The sequence below is a fragment of the Macaca fascicularis genome, chromosome 18, assembly GCF_037993035.2.
Source record: "Macaca fascicularis isolate 582-1 chromosome 18, T2T-MFA8v1.1".
Classification (NCBI taxonomy): domain Eukaryota; kingdom Metazoa; phylum Chordata; class Mammalia; order Primates; family Cercopithecidae; genus Macaca; species Macaca fascicularis.
The window spans coordinates 54,496,737-54,523,602 of record NC_088392.1 but is presented as its reverse complement, the minus strand read 5'-3'; the positions used below and the strand labels follow the sequence as shown (position 1 = coordinate 54,523,602).

General features: G+C 39.4%; 2 protein-coding genes across 12 annotated transcripts in view; one reads left to right on the top strand and one right to left on the bottom strand.

The window, feature by feature from the left end:
• Positions 1 to 25,730, top strand: part of LOC101926696 (uncharacterized) — a 67,959-nt gene extending 42,229 nt beyond the window's left edge. The window contains exons 4-7 of one of the 9 annotated variants that reach the window (XR_012427177.1): positions 2,046 to 2,151; positions 3,216 to 3,476; positions 20,657 to 21,398; positions 23,287 to 25,730. The gene's annotated coding sequence lies outside the window, so the exon portion shown is untranslated. Of the gene's footprint in view, positions 1 to 2,045; positions 2,157 to 3,215; positions 3,477 to 17,391; positions 19,370 to 20,656; positions 21,399 to 23,286 lie in introns of those variants that run through there. The other 8 variants (XR_012427178.1, XR_012427185.1, XR_012427179.1 and 5 more) reach the window with 8 other exon arrangements.
• Positions 9,803 to 21,358, bottom strand: ZNF24 (zinc finger protein 24). Of its 3 annotated transcripts, XM_015439992.4 has the most exons (5): positions 21,272 to 21,358; positions 17,817 to 18,319; positions 17,416 to 17,563; positions 16,085 to 16,138; positions 9,803 to 15,354 (listed from the first exon to the last, which is right to left on the bottom strand). In XM_015439992.4, the coding sequence occupies exons 2-4, from the start codon at positions 18,234 to 18,236 to the stop codon at positions 16,110 to 16,112; spliced, it is 597 nt and encodes a 198-aa protein (XP_015295478.2). In that variant the 5' UTR covers positions 18,237 to 18,319; positions 21,272 to 21,358; the 3' UTR covers positions 9,803 to 15,354; positions 16,085 to 16,109. The 3 variants fall into 3 exon arrangements, with proteins under 3 accessions (XP_015295478.2, XP_005586934.2, XP_005586933.2); XM_005586877.4 differs by lacking the exon at positions 16,085 to 16,138 and having other exon boundaries at positions 21,262 to 21,358; XM_005586876.4 differs by lacking the exon at positions 16,085 to 16,138.
• Positions 25,731 to 26,866: the final 1,136 nt, after the last annotated feature.

The window sequence follows — 26,866 nt, the reverse complement described above, 5'->3', positions numbered from 1 at the left end:
AGGAAGGTAAAATCTCTCAGGGAGAAAGAAACAGAGTAGGGGTGGGACTCAGCCAGCCCCTGCCAATGTATTTTTTCATACATACTTACTGACCAGACCTTGCAAGCTCTCTGAGGAAACTAAGATAAGCAGCATCCCACCGTAAATCTTACTCAAGGCACCATATCTGCTGATTGTGAGACCTTGAAAAACCAAAATAAGCAACATCCCAACATAAATTACACTCCAAGGAGTTAACCCTATCACCTATATGTGCACAAAACCAGAAGAATGACCAATCTTTGACCCATGCTTCATTATAATACTAAAATTCCTGCCCAAGGAGGGGCTTATCTGCCCTTTTATGATCATATATGTTACCAAGATTCCTCACTGTATCTGCACACTCTGCATTCTTCCCTGCACATATAGTGACACTCACCTACCTCATGAATTCTGCGTGCCACCCTCCTTAAGACATCACAATGCACTCCCCTTGGGGAGTCAGCCCAAGAACTTTTTCCTGTTCTGTCTCCCTTATGCCCAAACTTTCTGGGGGTAAGTCTTAATAACCCTTGTCTAGGAAAAGTTTGCCTGGCCTCATCTTCATTTCTATTACTAATTTCTATTGAGAGCCAAGAACCCCATGTACATAACAATAATTTCACTCCAAAATATATAAAGCTTAAATTGACAAAACTAAAAGAAGTGATAATTCTGTAATCCTAGTAGGAGACTTTCACAATTCTCACGTTTGTTTCTTTTATGTATTTATTACCGTGACCTCTACACACTGAAACAACTCTCACATTTGTAAAAGATAGAACAAACATAAAAAAATTCTAAGGAATTACAGTGTAGGTTGACAATTTGATTAACGAAATGGCCTTATTGATGTATAGGTAACAGTGCAACCAATGGCAGAAAACTTACTCTTTTTAGGTGCACAGAGAAAATTTACCAAAACTTAGCATGTACTGGTTCATAAAGCAACAACAAATCTCATCAGATGGAAATCATTTAGAGTAGTGCTGTCCAATAGGACTCTTTTTGTCCTATTTATAGTGTTGAATACAGTAGTTACTATAGTCAACACAGTAGTTACTAGCCAGATGTGGTTACTGAACACTAATATGTGACTAGTGTGGCTGATGAACTAAGTTTCATTTCTAATTAGTTCAAATAGCCACATGTGGTTAGTGGCTATCATATTGGACAGCACAGACTCACCATATATTCAGACAATCACACACACACTCACACACATGCAGTGTAAATAACCCATGGATCAAAGAAGTAAGCACAATAGAAATTAGAATATATTTTTATCTGAATGATAGTAAAAATTGTGGCATACAGCTAAAGTCCTGATTAAAGATAAATGTATTCAGTGTATGTATTAGGGAAAAAAGGCTAAAATGCAATGATCTAACTATCTATCCCAAGAAGTTATAATAAGAAAGCAAATAAATCTAATGAAAGTAGAAAGAGTTAAATGGTAAGGAGTATGAATTAATGAAATAGAAAATAAACATTCACAAAAGGAAAATAAAGCCAAAATGGATTTTTCTGAAAATAATAAAATTGATAGTCTCCCAGTAAGACTGATCAAGGAAAAAAGGACTATCTGTCAAAGAATGCAAAAATGTGCAACAGTCCAGATCCTGTGGTCATTACAGATTTAATATAAGGGATGATACAAAATTAGCCAGGTGTGGTGGTACATGTCTGTAATCCCAGCTACTCAGGAGACTGAGACACGAGAATTGCTTGAACCCGGGAAGCAGAGGTTGTGGTGAGCCGAGATTGCACCATTGCACTCCAGCCTGGGCAACAAGAGTAAAACTCCATCCCTAAATAAATATATTAAATAATCTTTAAAAATTGAAAATCTGTCCAAAATATACACAAGAAGAAATCTAAAATCTGAATAGCTCTGAGTCTCTTAAGGAAATTAATTATAGTTTAATATTTGCTCATAAAATGAATTCTAGGCTAGATATCTAAATGAAGAATACTTTCAGCATTAAAGGAAAAAATAATTAATTGTACGCAATCTCTTCAAGGTAATGGGAGAAGATGGTATACTATCCAACTAATTTTATGGAATCTGTGGATTATGCTCTTTAGAAAGGAAGATTTCCTCCCTCAAACAAGACCATGAGGAGCCTGGTTAAGTAATTTGCTCTTTTGGGACATTCAGTTTTGTTAACTTTGAATTTTGAAAATTTCAAAATTATATAAAAATTGAAAGAATAATACAGAGAATTCCTGTATATCCTTTACCCAGAGTCCTCAAATGTTAACATTTTATCATATTTACTTTATAATTCTCTATCTATCAACTCTAATCTACTTACCTATCTAGATATATATCTATATATAATACATCTAGACATACTACTATACCTATTACTCTTAGATATACCTATCTAGGAATATTTTATATCTATATAATATATACATATATATACATTATATGTATATATGTCTATAATTTTGGAGGGGAGAAAATGTATACAAATTTATTTAACATGTATACACAGGGAGAATCACAGAGTGATTGCCCCACATATGTAGAATCTTTGTCTGAATTATTTAAGAGTAAGTTGGCCGGGCGCGGTGGCTCAAGCCTGTAATCCCAGCACTTTGGGAGGCCGAGACGGGCGGATCACGAGGTCAGGAGATCGAGACCATCCTGGCTAACACGGTGAAACCCCGTCTCTAATAAAAAATACAAAAAAAAAACTAGCCGGGCGAGGTGGCGGGTGCCTGTAGTCCCAGCTACTCGGGAGGCTGAGGCAGGAGAATGGCGTGAACCCGGGAGGCGGAGCTTGCAGTGAGCCGAGATCTGGCCATTGCACTCCAGCCTGGGTGACACAGCAAGACTCCGACTCAAAAAAAAAAAAAAAAAAAAAAAAGAGTAAGTTGCAGACACTATGCCCCTTTGACATTTAAGTAGAGTAAGATGGGAGAGCATTTTGAGCAGAGGAGTGACATGGTCTGACTTATATGATCTAGGGGCTGTGTTGAGAACTGAGTGATGTAGGGAAAGCAGGGAAGCAGGGAGGCTATTAGCCTGAGCAACTGGAAGGACAAAATTACCGTTTTCTAAGATGAGGAAGACTAAAGGAGGGCATGTTTGGGGAAGAAATTTGCTTCTGGATATACTAAGTTTAATATGCCTAATCAGTCATGGTACCAAAGCCAGTTTATAAGGCTTCTTATGTTTTCAGGGCCAGAGTTTTCTGCTCTTATGATACTGATGATTCTCGAAGATTGCACCATCCACCTTTGAGGTTGCTGACTCCCACTTGATTGCTGGCCTGCCACTCATCCTGTGCTGTTTTCTTGGAGCCTGACCTCCTCAGTGATTGCTGCTGGAGAGGCTGAATGGTGCAACCTGGAAGTGCAGAGTAGTTGATGCTCTGTGGTGGAAACCAACCAGATGGAGAGAGGAGTCTGCAGAGAAGTCTTCTCTTTCTTCCTCACCCCAGGTAAGATGCAGTACTTTAGTTCACATGGCTTGTGCCTTGAAAATGATCAGTGAGACTTAAGCAAACAGCTGTGCCTTTAGAAGCTACAGACAGCTCAGTAACACCTACTCATATTTGCTTTCTCTCCTCTGCTTCACTTCCCACTTACCTTCAGTCATGCTTTTCTTGAATTGCATCACCCTAATATTGTCTTAGTAATAAGGTTTTGTCTTAGGCCCTATTTTCTCAGGAATCCAGACTAAGGCAGGTATCATAGTGGAGATGTTTATTAGGCAAAGGGATACGTGAGTCTGAAGTTCAGAGAAGAGGTCTGTAGGCTGGGGATATAGATTTTGGATTTGTAGATAATATTTAACAACATAAGACTATGAGATCAACTAGGAAGTAGATATAGGTAGAAAAGAAAAGAGAGCTGAACACTGAGCCCTCAGGCTCTCCAGTATGTAAAAAGAAGTCCAGAGAGATGAGGAAATACCAGCATTGAGACAGAAGAAACAGCTCATGAGGTAGAGGGAAATCAAGAGTGTTGTTCTGGAAGCCAAACTAAAATATGTCAATTATACAAAATACTATTGATTGGTAAGCAATTTAAGTCTGAGAAATGAAAATTGGAATCATCAACACTGAGGTTATCAAACTTGGCTAGAACTCTATGTTGAGAAAAAATCGCATAATATATAGTAATGTCACACCTCTCATTCCTGATATAATTTGTATCTTCTTTTTCTCCTGATCAGTTTGGCTAGAAGTTTATCAATTTTACTATTATTTTTACAAGATACTTTTGATTTAAACAGAGTATAGAAATTCATTTTTTGCTCTTGTTTTTCTGTTTCCTATTTTATTGATTTCAAATCTAATCTTTATTTCTTTTCCTCTCTTTATGTTGGGTTTACTTTATTCTTATTCTATCTTATTAAGTTGGAAGCTGAGGTAATTGAGAACTTTTTTCTACTATAATTGCTTTATTGCTATGAATTTCCCTCTAAGTAATACTTTGGCTGTATCTCATAGATGATGATGAAGTTAATGATGATGATAATGAGTTTTATATATATATTTTTAAAGAACTGTTTTAGGTTCACAGTAAAATGGAGCAGAAGGTACAGAGATTTCCCATATACGCCCTACCCCCACACATGCATAGCCTCCCCCATTGTCAACATCCCCCACCAGAGTGGTATATTTGTTACAACTGATGAACCTACATTAACACTACATTATCGCCCCAAATCCATAATTTACATTAGGGTTCACTTTTGGTGTTGTACACTACAAGGGTTTGGACAAATTTATAATGACATATATCTGTCATTATAATATATACAGTAGTTTTACTGTCCTAAAAATTCTCTGTGCTTTGTTTATTCATTTGTATTCATCCTCTCTCCCCTCTACCAACCCCTGCAACCGCTGATCTTTTAGATGTCTCCAGAGTTTTGATTTTCCAGAATGTTATATAATTGGAATCATACAGCATGTAGCCCTTTCATACTGGCTTTTTTCACTTAATAATATGCATTTACGTTTCCTCTGTTTTTTCATGGCTTGATAGCCCATTTATTTTTAGCACTGAATAATATACCATTGTCTAGCTATTCCATAGTTTATTTATCCATTCACCTACCAAAGTACATTTTGACTGCTTCCAAGTTTTGATAATTGTGAATAAAACTGCTGTAACATCCATGTGTAGGTTTTTGTGTAAACATGGTTTTCAACTCCTTTGGGTAAATACCAAGGATCACAGTTGCTTGATTGTATGCTAAGAGTTTATTGGGAGTTATTTTTTTAACCATGAATGGCTGCTGGATTTTGTAAAATGTGTTTTCTGCATCTGTTGATAGGAACATGTGATTTATCTTATTTAGCCTGACAGAGTGCATTACATTAATCTGTTTTTGAATACTGAACCTGTTTTGCATACCGGGGATAAATCCCAGTTCGTTGTGTATAATTCTTTTTATACATTGTTGAAGATTTTTTTGCTGCTATGTTCATGAGAGATTATTGGTTTGTAGTTTTCTTGTAATGTCTTTGGTTTTGCTATTAGGGTGATGCTGGCCTCATGGAATGAGTTAGGAAGTATTCCCTCTTCTTCTATCTATGATAGAGAATTGTTATAATTTCTTTCCTAAATGTTTGACAGAATTTTCCAGTGAACTCATGTGGGCCTAATGCTTTCTGTTTTGGAAGGTTATTAGGTATTGATTCAATATCTTTAGTAGATATAGGCCTGTTCAAGTTGTTTATTTCTTCTTGTGTGAGTTTTGGCAGATTGTGTCTTTCAAAGAATTGGTCCATTTCAGTTAGGTTATCAAATGTTGGGGCACAGAATTCTTCATAGTATTCCTTTATTATCCTTTTAATGTCTGTGAGATCTGTAGTGATGACCCCTCTTTTATTTCTGACAGTAGTAATTTATGCCCTCTCTTTTTTCCCTAGCTAGCCTGGCTAGAGAGGCTTATTGATTTTATTGACCTTTTCAAGAAAACTTTTAGTTTCGTTGACTTTCTCTGTTGATTTATTGCTTTCAATTTCATTGATTTCTGCTCTAATTTTTATTATTTCTTTTCTTCCGCTTACTTGGGATTTAAATTGCTCTAGTTTCCTAAGGCAGAAGCTTAGATGATCGATTTTAGATCTTTCTCCTTTTCTAATATTCACTCAATGCTATAAATTCCCCTCTAAGCCCTGGTTTTACTGCATCCCACACATTTTGATAAGTTCTATGTTCATTTTTATTTAGTTCAAAATATATTTTGAGATTTCTTCTTTGACTCATGTGTGATTTAGAAGTGTGCTGTTTAATCTCTAAGTATTTTGAGATTTTTCTAGCTATATTTATTATTGATTTCTAGTTTAATTCCATTGTGGTTTGAGAGCAGACATTGTTTGATTTCTACTCTTGTAAACTTGTTAACATGTGTTTTGTGGTGCAGAATGTGGTCTATCTTGGTGAATATTCTATGTGAACTTGAGAAGAATGTGTATTCTGCCATGTTGGATGAAATGGTATATAGATGTTCATTATATCCAGTTGTTGGTGTTGTTGAGTTCAACTATGTCCTTACCTGCTGGATCTGTTCATGTCTGATATAGGGGTATTGAAGTCTCCAAGTATCATGGTGGATTCATCTATTTCTCCTTGCAGTGTCATCAGTTTTTGCTTCATGTATTTTGACAATGTTGTCAGGCACATACATGTTAAGAATTGTTATGCCTTCTAGGAGAATTAATCCCTCTATCATTTTGTAATACTCCTGCTTGTCCCTGATGCCTTTCCTTGTTTTGAAGTCTGCATTGTCTGAAATTGATATAGATGCTTCCACTTTCTTTTGATTAACATTAGTATGGTATATCTCTCTCCATCCATTTACTTTTAATCTATTTTTGTTTTTATATTTAAGGTGGGTTTCATTACTTGTAGATAATATATACTTGGGTATTGTTTTTTGATCAACTCTGACAATCTCTTCCAATTGATGCAGTTAGACCATTGATATTTCAAAGTGATTCTTCACATACCTGAATTACCATCATATTGGTTACTGTTTTCTATTTGTTGCCCTTATTTTCTGTTACTATTTTTGTCTTCTACTCTTTCTATGCCCCTTGTGGTTTTTCTTTTTTTTAAAGATGTGGTCTCACTATGTTGCCTGGCTGGTCTCAAACTCCTTTGTTTAAGTGATCCTCCTGCCTCAGTCGCCCAAGTAGCTGGGCCTATAGCCATGGGCCACTGCACCTGGTTCATGGGTCTTGTGATTTTAATTGAGCATTTTATATGGTCCGCCCGCCTTGGCTTCCCAAAGTGCTGGGATTACAGGCATGAGCCACTGTGCCCGGCCAGGTGTTGGGTATTTAAAAAATACACACACTCACATGTTCGTGCTCGTGTCTGCTACAGGGACATTGTATTCTTGAGCTTTCTTCTGGGATGTGTTTATCTTCTCAGGTCTTGCTTTTAAGTTTTTACACAGTGTTTAGGGTTTTTCTCCACAGAGTAGGCAAGATGCTTCCCTAGTACCCTAACTCAGAGTTTTTTCAAACCTCAGCACTACTGCCATTTGGGGCTAATTCATTGTTATAAATTGTAGGATACTTAATAGCATTTCTGATCTCTACCCACTAAATGCCAGTAGTGTCCATCTCCTCTGGTTGTGACAACCAAAAATGTCTCCTGGGGGACAGAATTGCCCTTGAGAATTACTGCCCTGATGCTCTATGAATTATGAGGTTTTCTACTCTGGCTGATACCATTCCTGTCTCTTTGTGAGTTCTGGTGATTTTTCCCTCCAATCCTTTTGGATAGTTCTTTCCCCAAACTCAGGTAGTCTCCTAACATATATATGCTCATAAGTACTCAACTGAATACTTGAGAGGGACTCTGCAGATCTCCACTGTTGTCTTTCTGTGCACTTATCTCCTCTCTGGTACTCTGTCCTGCAAAAGCTAGCCACCTTGGCCTCCCAGGACTTCTTGCTCCATCTTCTCAAGAAAACTGCCAGTCTCTGCCTGAGCCCCATTCCTTGTGCTGTGGCCTGGAAACTCTCCCCAAGCAAGGAAATGGGCAATCCAAGTTTGCCTCATTTGTTTTTTGTCTCTCGTGAATCCCATCTTCCCATTCTTTGCCTCTGTCTGCTACATTGATGTGAGCTCACATCAATTTATTTGATATTTAATAAAATATCAAAATAAATAATTGATATTTTATTTATTCAGGCAGGTTAGATCTGATCCTTGTACTCTATCTTGGCCTGAAGGTTTTTGTGTGATAAAAACAGCGTATTTTTATGTTAATTAGAAAAGTTCAGAAGACAGGAAACATTGATAATGTAGGAAAGGTGAGGATTATTGGAGTATGTCTTTCCATAGGTGTGAGAAGACAGCTTGGATCCAGTGGAGAGGTTAGCCTTAGGCAGAAGCAGACAGTTGATCTAAAGTTCAGAGGAAAGAAGGAAGCCGTATATAGACATATAGACACAGGTTTCTAAATATGTATTTGTTTTCTAAATATGTATTTGTTGTAAATAATGGTGTGACATAGATGGGGAGAGGTATATAGATAGAACATTTATATAGGTGTATAAAGAACAAAAAAATGTTACCGGGATGTTATTAGGATTATGGATTCTGGTGACTTTTTGGGTGATTTTTACTTCTAAACTTCTTCTATTACCTTTGTAATATGTAAAGAAACATTTTAAGAATTTAGATAAACTAGATGGAGACTTAGTTTTGTTCAGCTGTTCTCAGCACCTTGTCACATTACTCGTTTGCTCAAAACCTCTAATGATCTCTCATTACATTCAAAGAAAGTTATAGTTCCAACAATGGCTAACCAGGTCCTCCATGATCCAGCTTCTCCCTGCCACAATCACCATTTATCTTTGGCCTCAGTTTCCCCCATGTTCATTCTGCTCTAGCCATACTGGCCTCTTTGCTTTCTTGAACAAATGAGGCATTGTTCCTACATCAAGTTGCTTTGCAGTTGCTGTCTGCATGCCTGGAACATTCTCCAGTCTCATGGCTTGCTTCCCTATACTATCTTTTCTCCAATGTCACATTCTCAGTGAAAACCTTTCCCGGCCAACCTATCTAAATTGCACTCTTTCCTTCTTGACATTTTGTATCACTTTCCTATCTTCTCCCTAACCACTTGTCATCATATGACATACAATATGCGTTTTTAAGAAACTGTTTCTCATTTACTTTGGGTTTTCCACTGCCATGTATAGTTTTTCACACACACAAGCAACAGATGTAAATCTCAGAACAGTGCCTGACCCAGAGTGGGCATATGTTGAAAAAAAGCTTGCAAAATGTTTTGCTCAATTTTGAAAGACAACTCTGAAAACTCCATCTTGGGAGATGGGATTAATCAGAGGTGCCAGATGACATAGAGCATTGCTACATTTCCGGCCATAGAAAAGAGCCCACAGGGTGAGGCTGCTCAGGTCTGTGTGTATTCATTCAGGTCTTGAGTCCACAGACCTGAGAATGAAACAAAGAGCCAGAGAACCACGGAGTTGGGATGGAGGTCATTGGAAGGGCTCCAAGGGTTGCATACAGGGGATGTCTGAGGGGAATCCCCCAAGAACAATGGTAGGAGATGGGTCCAACTCTCAGCAGTGTAACCCTTAAAGTCCCAGGTGAATGAGTCTAGACGAAGAGTAAGAAGAGACCTGCCAAAGAGGCAATTGTGTAAAAAGCTGTTCATCCACATTTCCAACATCAGTGTTCAGTTACCATTGGAATGTAAAGTATATGTGTGTGGTGTGTGTTACAGGGAGAGTGGAGTAACAAATGGCAAAAGTTGACAGAGGTCAAATCATGGAAGGCCATGCTAATTTTATTAACTTATATAGTGCATAAAGTCTAGAATTTAAAATTACAAAGGTTTTCTACAAATCAATAAGAAAATACAAATAACCTATATTAATCAGAACAGAAACCCAATTCAATTATCTTAAACAAGAAAGGGACTTTATTGGCTCACAAAACTTTAAAGTCCGGAGGTAGGGCAGGCTTTAGGCACAGCTGGATCTAGGGCCTCCAGAAAAATGACATCAGAACTTAGTTCTCTTTCCATTTCTGCTAGCATCCAAGTTTCTCCTCAGACAGACTCTCTCCACATGGCACAAATTCAGGTTTACATGGTCCTTGATTCCTGGGATCTCCATAAAGCCTTCTTTCCAATAGTCCCAGCAGAAGTTCTGTTGAGGGCTCTCCTTAGCCTGGCTTAAGTTATATACCCATTCTTTAATCACTGTGGCTAGGAAGCTGTGGGACTCAGGAGGCCAGGCCTGGTCATGTACTCACCTAAGCCACAGGGAATGGATTCCCCACAAATAAATAAGGGTTGTATTACCAGAAGGTGGGGAAGGAGATGCTGAACAAACAAAAACAAGATACCCACACATAACCCAGTAGAAAGCAGGTAAAGGATACAAACAATCCACAGTAAACTATAAATGGCCAATAAACATGAAAATAACCCCAATCTCACCATTTTTTTTTATAGTCAGGGAAATGCAAAATAAGAATAGATTCTTTTTCGCCCAACAGATAAAAACTATCAAGTGTAGGTATGGTTATATGGGAAAATGAACATTTTCCATACAGTTGGTGAAAATACAGTTATGAAGGCCTTTGGGAAGACTAAAGGTGGACAGAGAACAAACCCTTTGACCCAACAATCCACCTTACTGGACTCCAGACTAAAGAAATACTCACACACATGCACAAAGACATCTTGATAGGATGTTTACTTTGGCAATGTAATAGCGACAGGAAAAAAAATTAAGGGAATAGTTAAATAATGGCATTTTCATACTATTTAATAATATTCAACCATTAAAGAAATTTAAAGACCTGTTATCTTTTTTTGAGACCAAAGCTACAGAATGAGATCCTATTTATGTAAAAAGTGTTTTTATGTGTATGTATATTTGCATGGAAAGGTGACTAGAGGATGTATGTTAAACTGTGGTGAAATGTGATTGGTAGCATTGGAGAAAAGGGTCTCTCTATTCAAAGAACTGCGTTATTATTTTTTATACAATGAGAAGGTAGTCATTAGACTTTCATAATTAAAAAAAGAAAAATGGGCAAAAGCAATTCATAGTAGGAAATGCAAATGGCCAACAAACATGAAAAGATGTTCCTCCTCATTAACATTCAGAGAAAAGAAAGAAATTCTGCCTATCAGATTGGCAAACATTTTTAAGGATTCAGGGTTGGCAGACTGTAGGCAAACAGGCATTCTTACTAATGATGGAGTTGTAAATTGGTAAAATCTTTTTGGTACTAGTTCTCAAAACTGAAAATGTGAAATCTGATCCAATAAATTTCTAGTTATTCATCCTACAGAAATACCCACACAATTAGCAAAATACATCTACAGGAATGTTACCTATGCCTTTATCTATAGTGAACCTAATTATCAATCCATAGAAGATTAAATAAATTACAAAATATTCATGCAATGGAATAGTATATAGTTATGAAAAAAGAACATCTTTAATGTGGGCGGAGAGGAGGCAAGTCTCAGTGTAGTGTGTGTGAAATGGGGTTATGTCCTACTTTATATGGTAGCTGAGGATTAAGAGTTAATCCATGATAAAGCACTTCAAATAGTGCCTGTCACAGCAACCACAGTTGTCAGCTATTAACACACTGTTGATTAAATAAGTATATGCCTAAATCTGGAAGAACAACAAACCAAATTATCAAGACTTCTGGGTAACACTGTGAAAGAAAATACCCTTTTTCATTTTACATTTCTGCACTGTAAAAAATTCAAACCAGCAATGTATAATAGCTTTCACATTTGTTAACCATAAACACAAATTTATCAAGGTTTAATAGCCACCACCCATGGCATGGTGAATATGTCCCTGGAGTCTACAGAACCAGATGTGAGTTTTATCTCTAGGCCACATGCAAGTCACATGATCTCTGAATCTTGCTTTCCTAGTCTACAAATGTGAGATAGGTACAGTGTCTTAAGCCAATGCCTAGCATGCAGATTATTTCAGTACATGTAACCCTCCCTTCAATTTACATGAATATGAGACATACTGCTAAAGATCAACAAGTACCAACTGGGTATGACTACAGAGAGCTTAACCTCCAAGAAAGCCAGAAGAAAAAACCAGCAAATGCTCAGTGGCTACTGGGCAGGCATCAGCAGTCTGCATGACCTAAAATGACTGCTCATTTGCTAACCAAACAGATGTTCTGGCGATGCCACTGCTTGGCAACTGCCATATCACCACTTCATCAGAAGCTAGGCACTCCCCCAAATTTCTAAGATTATCTGTGTGGGTAATAAATGAATGTGTGGATGGAATTTTAAAAATCACTAGAGTAATCAAAATCAATTTGTCTAGTGGGGACTAAGCCTAACTAGAGAAAGAAAGTACACATCTCATCATTTCCTCTTCTTGTGTGCTACCATCCAGTTTGTTTTGGTCCAGTCCCTTTTCCCCACAGAGCTTCGCCTTAGCCTCAGAATCCTTTCTGAACAATGCAGATATTAGAGCTGCCAAGACAAAGACAGTATTTGCCAACCCTAATACTACTTTTTCTACACTCACATTACCAAATATCTTTGGCATTTATGACAAATCTACCACAGGGAAGCTTCCTTGTATATAGGAACCATATACGATATTAAAAAGCATGACATAACAGCCATTGAGAGGTTGCTCCCTTCTTACCTACTCTGATACAAGAATTCTGTCATCCCAGCTGTCTTCCAAATATGCCACCTCAAAACCTACTTGGAAAGAAGCCAGTTATAAATAAATAAATCACATCATTTATCTTAAAGCAGAGGAGTTTATAGCTTTATTGGACATTGACTTGTTTTCCCTCAGCCACAGAGAAAAAGACCCAAACAAAAGTCCCTACATTTTCTTGTATAACTTAAAATACATTATATCATTACTACATATTTATACTTCAATAAATCTTAATCTATAAAGCACATTTTTTATAATTGTTATCAGAAAACCTATAAACAAGCTCCATTCTGCCTCACTTCTCCACCAGCTGGCCTTGCATTTATTACTATGCTTTTTAATAGGCTCACGCAAAATGTCACCTTCCATTTTTAAACTTGTTCCAAGCACCAGATATAACCAAAATCTCTGAACTAGGAAATATTTGTATTCACATGGGTCATTTTCCACACAATGATGCCCATTATAAAAAAGCCTCCTCTCATATTCTATATTTTAACTTCCAGAGTTTTCCACTCAACAGTAGAACCACAGTACTTGGAATTCTCAGCCAAGGAGTATATAATCCTACTACTACAATGTATTACTTTAATACATTTTTAAAAATGTGTTAAGACTGAAAATTAAAAAAAAAAATTCAATTCTGATAGGATAGTTAATAAACTAGTTGTTAATAGTCTAGTTGTTTACTTTTTAAATAGAACAGTCCATTCAACTTAATATGTAGGTACAACCTCAATGCTATTAAGAGATTGATTAGTTCTTTAAAAAGATTCACAAACTTCTAAATTGTGGTAAGAGTATCGTGGACTCACCTCTGAAGAACACTGGAGAGCGAGCTAGCTCTTTGAGCCAAGTCCTCCTCCCCCTCCAAATACAACACCCTGGTAAAAGAACTATAGTTCTGGGAACCTCACAGGTGACCTCCCCTGAGGAATGCTCAGACAAGGGGAAGAGGCTAACTCACATAAAACAGCAAACCCCTATGATTTACAGTGGAAGAATACCTACCTACTTATGGTAGGAATACAGTACCTAGCACAGTGCCTTGTCGGTAGAAAATGTTTAATAAACACATGGCTGCTTTTTTAGCCTGATGTTCAACCCTTTTGTACCAAAGGAATAAAAAATAGGTAACCTGATACTTGTCCTCCTGTCAGGGAATTTTCTATCCTTAGCAAAGATGAAGGCAAAATAATGATGAATTTGATCATCTTTTTCTAAAAGCCATGACAGACCATTACCCTTATGTTTACATTTGCCCTTCAACACTGCCATCCACTACAAATTATTTCCCTAGTGTTATAATTTCTACCTTCATTATTTTACAAGTGTTTATTGTTTAGACTGTATGCTTTTTAATAATATATGGGAAAACATTATTTTCATTAGTAAGATGACTCCAAATTATAGAGAGGATGAGTAGCTTTTGAATTTTCCTGCAGGCAGAATATAAATTCTTGATACACTTCAATTCTGAGATCAAATTATTTGTATATCTTCCCCAATCAAGGTGTTCCATTCACTTTTGATGTTTTATCACCATCACTTCTTATCTGAGATCTTATGGCTCATTTTGAGGCTCTTAGCCATCCATTATCCTCTATTTTCTCAAATGCATATTCAAATTAGGTAAAAGGAAACAAGCGTAAATTTTTAAAAGATCGTTTAAAATGGTTTTCAGACTTTGTAATTCCTGTTGCCTTTTAATATATAAGGGAATGTATCCTTATAAAGAACATTTCAATGATCAATGCAGAAATAACATATTTGTCTTTAAAAAAAAAAAAGGAAACTTTCAAGAAAGGGACAATGAATCAGGTAGTTCATTATTTGGAGAATAGAGACATAAACATCACATGGAAAATTTAGGCATTCAGACCTGAATTAAGTTTAAAATTTCAGTTTCTAGGCAGGTACGACACCATTTCTTCAAGATAAAATCATAATGGTGAGTGAAGATTTTTACATTTCCCAGTGGATTTTCTGACAGTCAATAGGGAAAAAACTATTCTGCATCATTTCATATTTTAAATTTTGTCTTCATTTCTGAAGAAAAAGACCTGAGTGCTGATTTTTTTTTTCAATTTCTTAAACTTTCACAACATTCAGAAGTTTTTCTGCATTGTGTCTTCTCTGATGTCTAAAAAGATTTGAGCTTTGACTATACGATTTCCCACACTGAACGCATTCATAAGGTTTCTCCCCAGTATGGATTCTCTGATGATTAATAAGCCCCGAATTCTGGCTAAAGGCTTTCCCACATTCAAGACATTTGTAAGGTTTTTCTCCAGTGTGGACTCTCTGGTGTTGCACAAGAATGGAACTTCGGCTGAATGCTTTCCCACACTCAACACATCCATAAGGTTTCTCCCCACTGTGAATTCTTTGATGAAGAATAAGGGCTGAGCCCTGACTGAAGTGTTTTCCACATTCATCGCATATATGTTGTTTCTTTCGAGAGGGATTTCTCTTTCTTTCAAATCTGCCCTTGGGGAAACAGGTTTCTCCATATTTAAAAATCTGAGGAACACTCATATTGAGAGTACCAGGAACTTCATGGGATTCTACTGCTGAAGGAAGCTCCTGCTTTGGAGCTAGTGCTCCATTTTCAGTCCTACCATCATCATCTGAAAAAAACAGAAAATGTAAATATCATTCATTATCTATTAAGGGAAAAAGAAACCGAAAAAAAATTTTTTTAATGAATTAAATAGCTTGCACACATCTATAAACCACTCTGAAACGGTGTTAAGGCCTGTTCTCAAAAAAGAAAAAATGAAATTACTCTGAAATAACAGTATAACATCATGATATAAGAGATCTCTGAATAAAACATAGGCAAGTGGTTTATAAACGGTAGTCAGAAAACAAAGGGCAGAAAGAAGGTAGATTCTAAGATGGTTAGGGAGATAGTCAAAGTTATGTGGCTAGGTATGGATGAAACGTTGTAAGAATAAAAACAAAATAAAATTGGCCACTAGGAAATCATTATAATGTTCTTTTGCTTTGAGAAAGGGAGACATCAAAATACAAAGACATAAATTTTAAAAACCTATCAGAAAGTGGCTATTTCTGAAATGAACAAGACAAGTCAGGTCACAGCCAATGTTAGGCTAAAAGCAGAACACAGGAGTCTTGACAAGAAGGGGCTGAAGATAAGCTGGGGGCATCCTGTGTTAACCAAACACATGACATAAAAATTCAGTATGCCCCTAATAAATGAAAGTTTTCCAATAAAAGAAGCTTGCCCCATGTGATATTTGTCATGGTACTTAGAAAAATGGTTATTTCTAAGCCAGTGAAACGTGTCCAATGAAAGAAAAGCCTGAATTACCAACAGGTAGTAGCATCACTCACATGCAGGCAGAGATAACGGCAAGTGTCATTTAAGACTCTTCTGAAACTTCATGCCTTAAGGAGTAAAGATACAGTTAATCTAGGGTTAGCAACTGCCTTCAGTGAAGAGGGAAATAGTAAATAATTAACAAAAAGATAAAGTCAGGAGATAAGGCTAAGAGAGAGAGACTGAAAGGTTAGAGGACAGTGAGGTTTGGAGACTTGAAAAACAGAGGAGTGAGTTTGAAGATTAAGTGGAGACAAACGGCACACAGGAAACAGAAATTCCCAAGTGTGGAAGAGACTAGACAGCTGAAATAAGGCTATTTAAACATAGGTGAAAAGTCACTCTAAAATTCAGATGATGAGAAGTTGAAAATATCAACCCCATATATCAAGAATGATGCTTCTCAAACTTTACTGCACAGAAGAATGTCCCATGAAACATGTAAAACTGCAGATTTTCAGCAGACTTCAGCCCCACCCCAAAACTTCTGATTGGCTGGCACTGTCCCCTCAGATGTGAAGAAAACCTGCTCAGACCTCATTCAGTGACATATAAGCACCATCTCCAACTACCTCAAGGAATGGTTACTAAAGCAGAGTCAAACAAAATTTCATTTTAGTTCACATAAACATGAGAAAGCAATCTAGCAGTTTTAGGAATATACTGGGCCATATCAAAGGATACACATAAGTATATGGTGTTAATGACCAATATATTGGGAAAGACCAGTCTCGTGAATTAATACAACTTTGAGCTTTTAGAAAAGCTTTTTCTGCATTTAAAGCATGTTATAGCTAAGAAGGCTTTTTTGCGTAAATACTTAGAAAAAGGAAAAAAATCACTCCGAATATAATTTCTACAAAAGAAGCTTCTTAGAAGAAAATGACTCTAGGTAGATGCTGAAGAAAATCAGAAATAAATATTTGGAAAGACTTCAGTGATATACAACAGAGAGATGAGAAAAGGTTTTCAGGTAAGCTTACTGTACCAATGGAATTAGGCAGGAGATTGAAAGTAAAAGGATGGAAAATGGATGACAAGTAATACTGAATGTAAAATAGAGGGACTTGGTCCACGGGTGGGTGCTGGCTCAAAGTAAGGCAAATGCTAGCCTGACATGGGCAACTCTTTTTAGGAAGGAAACTCAAAGGGAAGAAAAGGCTGAAGATGTTAATGTGTAGGAATAAAAGATCTGAGGCCAGCAAAATCAACTTAATCAGAAAAAAACTGAGATCTTAGATTAAGAGTGATATGATCCCCCCAACCAGTGAGAACAAGCAAAGTTCGGAACAAACGGCCTACGCTCTCTTTCACCCTCTAGTCCACACAGAGTTCTGGTCCTCACCACAGTGCCTTAGGGAATGGAGCTCCCAGGATGCCCACTTGAGCTGGTTCTCCACAGCATCAAGCTCAGAACTTGGTAATCCCTGAGCTGCTTCTTGAGATACCATGTCTTCTACTAGTACTTCCCGTTTTCGTCGACGGAGAGAAACCTGGAAACAGAAAGATGTGATTCAGAGAAGGAACTGTAATGAGAATCAGAACTAAAAACATGTAAGAGAAACCCCATAAAACAAATATTGCAGAAGCCTAGATGGCAAAGAAGCACAGATAACAGGGAGTGGTAGGGGCATGGGGGAAAAGGTATAAACCTAATTCTAATTTAGTTGAGTGGAATTAATTCAGCAGCTTTGCCTACTACTATGCCAGTGCTTCTGACCCAGGAAATGACACAAGCAGGCTCACCGGTTGTCCAGGGTCATCAAGTTCACTCTCCAAATCCTCCAGCACTGTCACTGCCTCCTCTCCATTCTCTGGATGATGATCTCGAACCCAAGTCTGTAGCTCTTTGGGTAGGATGGCAACAAACTGCTCCAGCACTACCAGTTCCAAGATTTGCTCTTTTGTGTGCGTCTCTGGCCTGAGCCACAGACGGCAAAGTTCTCGGAGCTGGCTCACAGCCTCACGGGGCCCAGGTGAATCCTGGTATCCAAACTGCCTGAATCGCTGTCGGAAAATCTCTGGGTCTGGGAGATGGTTCCAGGGGATACTTGATCCCTCTTCGCCATCAGGATCCTCCTCCAACTTCACTCTCAGAATTTTTTCCTCTTCATCTGGAGTTGGGATGATAAGTATTGAATCTTCTTCCACTGACTGTGCAGACATTCTGATTTATAATATTTCAAGAAAATACAACTGAGGCAGAATATAAGCCTCAGGGCAATACCCCGTTTTCTTCACAGGCACTCCTGAGGCACAAGAAATAAAAGATATATAAATAAGCAAAAATATCCTAAGAATTTGGACTTACACTGGTAAAAGTAAAAGATACTTGTTCTTTGATGGAGTTAAAAATTCCAGTCAATAACCTACACTAGGAATTGGCAAACTACAGCTTCGCGGCCAAATCTAGCCTGTCACCCATTGCTGTACAACTCTTGCACCAATAATAATTTTCACATTTTTAAATGGCTGTGGTCTTCACCACAGTGCCTTAGGGAATGGAGCTCTCTAAAATCAAATGAATACCTAATGATATTTAGGGAATGGAGCTCCCCAAAGTCAAATGAATACCTCATGACAAGTGAAAATGATACGAAATTAACATGAATGTGTCCATAAAAAATTGTACTTACTCATACTTCACGCTACAATAGCAGAGTTGAGTAGTTTCAACAGACTAGATGGCCTAAAAAAAACCCAACACAGTCATGCACTACAAAATGATGTTTGGAGGCCGGGCGCGGTGGCTCAAGCCTGTAATCCCAGCACTTTGAGAGGCCGAGACGGGCGGATCACAAGGTCAGGAGATCGAGGCCATCCTGGCTAACACGGTGAAACTCCGTCTTTACTAAAAAATACAAAAAACTAGCCGGGCGAGGTGGCGGGCCCCTGTAGTCCCAGCTACTTGGGAGGCTGAGGCAGGAGAATGGCGGGAACCCGGGAGGCGGAGCTTGCAGTGAGCTGAGATCCGGCCACAGCACTCCAGCCTGGGCGACAGAGTGAGACTCAGTCTCAAAAAAAAAAAAAAACAAACAAAAAAATGATGTTTGGGTCAATGAAGGACCGGTCAATGAAGGACCACATAGATGACAGTGCTCTCATAAGATTATAATGGAGCTGAACAATTCAAGATTCACCTAGTGACACTGTAGCTGTTGTAAGGTTAATGCATTATTCACATGTTTGTGGTGATGGTGGTGTAAACAAACCTGTTGTGTTGCCAGTTTAACACATACAGTTATGTATGGTACATAAAACTTGATAACAACAATAAACGACTATGTTACTTGTTTATGTATTTACTATACTTTTCATACTATACATTTTAGAGTGTGCTCCTTCTACTTATTAAAAAAAAAGTTAACTGCAAAATGGCCTCAGGCAGGTCCTTCAGGAGCTATTATAGAAGGCACTGTTATCACAGAGATGACAGCTCCATGCACGTTACTGCTACTGAAAACCTTCCAGTGGGACAAGATAGGGAGGCAGAAGGCAATGATATTGATAATCCAGACCCTGTGTAAGCCTAAGCTAATGCATGTGTTTGTCTTAGTTTTTAACAAAAAAAGTTCCAAAAGGAAAAAAAAATAAAAACTGGCTAGGTGCAGTGGTTCACATCTGTAATCCCAGCACTATAGGAGGCTGAGGCAGGAGGATCACTAAAGACCAGGAGTTCAAGGCTCCACTGAGCTATGATCGCACCACTGCATTCCAGCCTGGGCAACAGAGTGAGACCCTGTCTCTAAAAAATGAATTTAAAAATAGCAAAAAGCTGGGCCTGGCGCAGTGGCTCACACCTGTAATCCCAGCACTTTGGGAGGCTGAGGCGGACGGATCACGAGGTCAAGAGATCGAGACTATCCTGGCCAACATAGTGAAACCCTGTTTCAACCAAAACGAAGGTTTGCTTTATTATTATGTGCTTAAAAAAATTTTACCACTTAAAAAATAAGGTATTTAAGAACTCCTTGGACTTAAAATATATGTGGAAAAAATGTTCACTTGCTGAGTAACAGATCACATAATATTGAAAAGATCATATGTGAAAAACAGATCACATATTTTGAAAAATTATCTTGCACATAATACGTAAATATTCAGTCTTCCACCACACCATACGTACATTTATATTTATAATGATAGGCATTAATCACAGAAAATTCTATTAAGAAAAGGCACTCGCATTAGCACCTTAACTTCTTGCAGTGGTCCAGTGTCTTGTCCTTACACTGGATGACTCACAGTTTCCCCAGTTCTACCTTCAGGGAAACTGTATGCTGTTTCTGGACCTTTATTATTTGCACTATCATGCCCGTGCTGTTGTTTACGACACATACTAGCAATGAGCCATGCAGCCTATGAACAACAACTTAAAAAAACTTATCGTAACCCAAGCAAGATGAAGACTGGAATCAGAAAAGGCCTTATCAGACAAGTAATACATACTGGTTTAATTAAATACCCTGGAGTGTGGTGGCCTTATAAATAAGGTCTAGCCAACATTGATTTGTGCCTATTCCAAGACCCTGCTTATCAACGGTGCAACTATTTCTACATATATTTCTCTTCCTTTCATGCTGTAGAGCATACTGCTTGTGGGAAATGGAGGGAAGGCCAACGGTCCCGACAATGTTTGGTCAGAGCACCTCGTTCCAGGTGATCGCCCACCTTACTGCTGCATAGACCTGCTGTGTACCCCGATCCCGGCCAGTCCTCTAGCCCCTCTTCCCAGCACTCAGGACAGCGGATTTCACATGACCAAAGACCACCCTGTGACAACAGCGTCGGAACCACGGCACTTCCGCCTGCGGCCGGTGGGACTACAAATCCCAACAGCCCCGCGCAAGTCTCGCCCCATACCACCTCCTCCCAACACGACTCCCAGAACCCTCCGCGAGACGCCAGGGCCTCGAAATAGAACAAAACCGGCCGGTGGGGGAGGGGGAAGGTGAGGGTCTCGGAGGACACCGGGGGTTAGAGAGCACTCTGCAGACGCCGAAGACCCAAGCAAGCCTGCCGCCTACCTCTCCCCGCCCCACAACTGCTAGGCGCGGAGAGCGCGGCCTATTCCCCGCGCCTCCCGGGAAGCTGAGGAAGGTCCCGGGAAGGCTTCCCCGCCGACTCCTGCTAAGAGGTCCGCAGACCCTAGCCCGGTGTCCCCCTCCCTCCCATAACGTTCCCCGCACACCGGCGCAAACCTCTGGCTCAGGAACCGCAGCAGCTTCGCTGTCCACGGCAGACGCAGAAACACCGTTCACAAGCCTTTTCCCAGAAGCCCCCGGCACGGGCTGCTTCCGGTCTGCGGGCCTGAGGAGGCGGGGAGAGGTAAAGCCCACGTTGCCATGGAGAAGCTCCCCGGGCGGGGGAGGGGCGGCCCCACGACAATGACCGCATTGAGGCTGCGCTTGGCCTCGCGCCTCGAACAGCCTAGCGTCCTCTGGACCGTTTAAAAGAAAAGTAGAGGACTCTACCATTAAGATAGTCCTTACAGTTTCGCAAGCCCTTTCACGTGCATTATCTTGTGGATCCTCTAAGTAATTCCCTGCAAGAAGGAATAAAAGCGAGTATTTGTGAAAGCTTACTACATTGTGCCAGGCGCTCTCGTCGTGCTTTACATGTCATTTATTTTTTCACAAATAAATGATGTAGGAACTTTCATTATCCCCATTTCACAGCTGAGATAGTTGAGGCACAAATACAGTAAGTAACTTGACAAGAGCTCACAACTCATTTGTGGGTAGCAAGATTTGAAACCAAGACGTGATTCAAATCTTTGGCTCCCACTAGTTATGTCACGGAGCTTTATTCTGACCTATTTGTCAGGAAAACTAGATGAGACAGGTTAAGGGTTTTGGCAACGATGTCACGGTGAATTTGTAGAATGCATGGTCATCTTCAAGCTGGGCATTTTATACCATAAAACAGCTGCTGACGCAATCATTTATTACAAATCAGACCACTTCACTCCCCTATTTAAAGCCCTCCAATTTATGCCATAATAATTTATGACATAAAAACTCCTTATAATGTCTTGTAAGTCCCCCATGGTCTGTTGCCTGCCCGCACCCCCAGACCCTGGCGCCCCCAGTCACCTCAGCTCTTCAGCTCCGTGTGGCCCAAGATCCTCAGCCTCACCGCCAGCCTTTCATGACACATGACCCTTCATGGCACTATTATTAATGGAAGTGATCTCATTTATTTACTTGTTTTTTGTTTTGTTTTGCCTTTAAGTCCCTTAAGGGCAGGGACCTTGACTGTCTTGTTCACCACAGCATCCCAGCCTAGACCCCGGAAGCTGACTGCCTGGTAAATAGAGAACACAATAAATGTTTGTTGAATAAATAAATGAATTGTGGGATGGTTACATCGCTGCCTTTAGTTAGGTCACATGATTGGCATCAGACACCACACAAAGGAGCCCTGTTGTTTAAGGACTGGTCAAAAGTGTAGATCCAACCTAACATAAGCATTTCAAGTTCCTCAGGCTTTGACTTTTTGCCTCATTCGGGAAAATGCCCTCTGCAAAGTGCCGTCAGGCTCTGCTGGGTTCGTGCATGAAGACAGCAAGTAAGCCAGCAGCTGATGGTATACCATTGCTTTTCACTCCGACCAGAGCCTTTCTCACAACCCGTGCTAACACTTCTCTCTTCATTGCAGGAAGCTTCAGAAATCCAGCCTTTTCACTCTGCTACTTGGATACGGCCCCCAAGCAGCTTGGCTGCTCTTCCCAACTTTTCCCTCTTTTCTGATTCATAAAGGCTAGCTGAAGTCATTTTTGTTTTATGAGTTTTTACATCTAATTAGTGTTGGAAAACAAAAATCTCAAACGAAACCTTGGGGAAGTTAAAAATGTTGCAAAGTTTTACAAAACCTTTTCCTGTGATTATATTCTGTTTGTTTCTGTCACCCAGGATGTAGGGCAATGGTGCAATTTTGGCTTACTGTGGCTTCGACCTCCCGGACTCGGTGATCCTCCCACCTCAGCCTCCCGAGTAACTGGGCATTTTATACCATAAAACTGGTGCTGATGCGATTATTTAAAATTACAAATCAAACCACTTCACTCTCCTAATTAAAGGCCTCCATTTTATGTCTAATAATTTATCTTGAAATGCTTGTGGAAGGCTGGACTTACACTTTTGACAAGTCCTTAAACAACGGGTGTGCTCCACCATGCCCAGGTAATTTGTTTGTTTGTTTGTTTGTTTTTCAGAGATGAGGTCTTCCTATGTTTCCTGGACTGCTCTCCAACTCCTGGGCACAAGTGACCCTCCTGCCTTGGCCTCCTAAATTGCTAGGATTGCAGGTGTGAGCAACCGTACCTGGCCTCCATTCTATTCCTAATTCCTTCTAAAATACTACATGGAAACCACAGTGAGGTTTTCCTCACTAAGTTACTCTTTTGAAGGCAGACGCTAATAACACCTGCTTTGAAACACCATCCTTCTGAGGTCCTCTGGGATTTTTTCTGAATGGTGGCCCTTGTTGCCATCTTAAAGGTCTAGTCAAGATAAAACATCATGTTCCTCTGGACAACCTGAATGGAGGGGGCAGCTTCATACCAGGGCCTGACAATCTTGCACATATCCACATAGACCAAATAGGCAATGCCTGAACCACAGCTGATCTGAATCTTGGCAGAACACCTTGGTATCCTCCCAGAAGATGAGCGCAATGAGAGACTTGTAAGCAGCTCCTGCAAGGCCATTTCCCACTCAGCTCTCTGTCTTCCAAAGAGACTGTCATGAGGCAGTTTCTCATTGCTTCCCGGGTTCCCGTGAGCCATTCTGCCTTAGCCACTTAGAGTACAGCCACAGGTTATAACAAGGCTTAGCTGCAGCATGGCATTGACCCCTCAGCAACAACGTGTCCACAACGTATGCTGTAGTCATCCAGCCCCTTCTGTTTTGGTGTCGTCATTTTGGTATCTGAGACAACAGCTCATGGAGAGCTGGCACTTGCTTTTGCTTTCAATGTCTGTGTAAATAATAATATGTCTAAATTCAAAAAGGGCTCATTTCTTTACCAGCCAAATCTTTCAACCTTGTCTTGATACCAAACATCTGATTCATCAATTAATGGTAAAACAAACAAAACTACCAGACAGATACTACCTGGGTACCAGAAATATAGAGATTAATAAAATGAAGTCATGATTCCTTCTTTGTTTTTCCCTTTAAAAGAGATGGGGTCTCACTCTGTTGCCCAGGCTGGAGTGCAGTGGCGTAATCACAGCTTGCTGCAGCCTCAAACTCCTGGTAGGGATCCTCCCGCCTCAGCCTCCTAAAACGCTGGGATTACAGGTGTGAGCCACCATGTCCAGCTTGATTCCTTCTTTTAACATTACCATCTCTTATTAAGGAAATAAACAGCAACAACAGAAAAAAAACAAGTGTTCACAAGGCAGTGTAGAGCGCTACTAGAGAAGAGCAGAATGCCTGTAAGGGTTCCTAAATGAGATGGTGTGCTGAGAGGGAAGGGAGGCACCCTGAAATGGAGGAAGCCAGCAAGAAGTTTTCAGGCTGGGCATGGTGGCCTGAACCTTTGGTCCCAGCTACTCAGGAGACCGAGTTGGGAGGATTGCTTGAACCTGAGGGGTTGAGGATGCAGTGAGCTGTGATCGCATCACTGTACTTAAGCCTTGTGGACAGAGCAAGATCCTGATCAAAAAGAAAAAAAAAAAAGTGTTCACATTGGAAGGAAAGCATAGACCTTCAGACTTGGTGTTATCAGATTCCATCCAAGACTGATTTTTTTTCTAGGCTTTGGAGCTCTCAATCCCCTTCAGCTCAAAAGTATCTCCCTCTGGGCGCTTTCAGTACATTGCTTAAAGATTCCATTTTAGCTAGTAAGTATACAGTATGAGGAGTCTTTTGATTGCAAAACCTAACAGGCAAGCATTGTTAGCTTCCTACACAAAGTGCTTCCCCTTACTTCTAATACACTCCTGATTTTTTGGATGGAGAGCTGGGAGTGTGCCCAGCTGTAAGAATAAATTGTAATTGAGCTAAGCTATCCATGACCATTCTGCTTCCCTGTGCCAGATACTGCTTTGCCTTGCTGGCAGCGAGGAATGAGTATGTGATTCATTTCTGGTCCATGAGATATAAGGGGAAATAGTTTGTATCTTTGAAGAAATTTATCTAATTCATTTGTCAGATTTATTGGCATAAAGTTCACAATTATTTCCTTAATAACTTTTAATGTCTAATAATACTAAATAGTTCCTTAATATCTTTTTAATGTTTGTAGAGATGTCCCCTCTTTCATTCCTGACATTGCTAATTTCTGGTTTCTTTTTTCTTAATCAAGACTTCAAGTTTTGCATGAGGCTTATCAATTTTATTAATTTTTCAAAGAATCAACTTTTGGCTTTATTTGTTTCATTATTCTCTATGGAGTTCTTCTCTTTTAATAAAATTAACTGACAGCAAAATATGGCACTTTTGGCGGGGGGCAGATATTTCTGAGTTTTAGATTTGTGAAACGACCACCAAAATCATGATACAGAATAGTTCCATCATTCTGTAAAACTCCATCAAGTTGTACTCACGCCTTTGCCACATCCCTAATTCATGGCAACCATAGATTTGTCATCTGTCACAATAGTATTGACTTGTCCAGAATGTAATAAAAATGGAATCATAAGGTATGTAATCCCTTAAGGCTGGTTTCTTTCATTCATCATAATGCCTTTGAGATTCATCTATGTTGCCATACGTATCAATAGTTGATTCCAGTGTATTTTTCACTTTAAAAATTTCTATTCGTTTCCTCTTTATATCTTCCATTTCTTTCCTGATATATATCCTTCCATTCATTCACCCTTACTTTCAAAGCATGGTTATAAAACTTGCCTTAAAGTTTTTTCTGTGAATCCTAACGTCTGTATCATCTAAGTGTTGGCATCACTTGATTTTTTTTTCTCTTGCAACTTGAGATATTCCTGGTTCTTTCTGTGCCTAGTAATTTTGCATTGTATCCTGCACATTTTCAATATTATGCTGTCAGATCCTGGGTATTATTTAAGTCATAAGGAGAATGTTGATGTTTTTGTTTAACAGGCAAATGCCCTAATTAGGGTCAGATTGCGAGTTCTGATCTGCATTGTGTGGGCTGCAGTTTCAGTGTCAGTTCAGGTTTCAAACATTTCCAGTTCAATTTGGGTCTTTGTGTGTGCCACCCAGTGGCCAATCTGGGGCCTAAGCGGTAGTCTATCTTGTAGCTCAGTTCTAATGCTTGTGATGTGCCAGTTAGGGTCAGCTCCACACATGTGCAGTTTAGAGGTGAGCAGACGGGCTCTTACAAAACTTTAGGGGATCTCACTTGATCTCCATCCTCTTTGCAATAACTTTATCACTTTTCTGGCTCCCTGGGGCCTCTCTTACCAGTTTTTCAGCTAGAAAGCTGAGGTTTTAGTTTCCTGGTTTAGTTCTGCTGTTTACTTCTCCCAACTGCATTCTGAATCCTGGTCCAAGCAGCCAGAGGACACAGAGAAGATAAAAGCAATGGGGATTTGCTCCATGCTTTTAGGACTAAAGCAGCTCTGTTCAGAACAAAGTATTCCTCTCCCTCTGAGTTTAAAGTGCCTTCCCACAGCCTGGGTGACACAGTGAGGCCCTGTCTCTAAAATAAATAGATAATTAAATAAATTAATTTAATTAAATGCCTTCTCAAATACTGCCATTGCAGTGCTGCTGATGCCAATGCTACTGTCATAGTATTCCTTGAAGACTGGGGTAGAAGAGAAGGGAAATAAAGCAAAAAAAATACTGTATGTGGGATTTCCCCAT

Coding starts and splice junctions, on each gene's coding strand:
- ZNF24 (XM_005586877.4), bottom strand. CDS start 18,236: ATGTCTGCACAGTCAGTGGAAGAAGATTCAATACTTATCATCCCAACT. Junction 17,564..17,816: donor TTGATGACCCTGGACAACCG/GTGAGCCTGCTT, acceptor TTCTGTTTCCAG/GTTTCTCTCCGTCGACGAAA. Junction 15,355..17,415: donor CCATTCCCTAAGGCACTGTG/GTGAGGACCAGA, acceptor TGTTTTTTTCAG/ATGATGATGGTAGGACTGAA.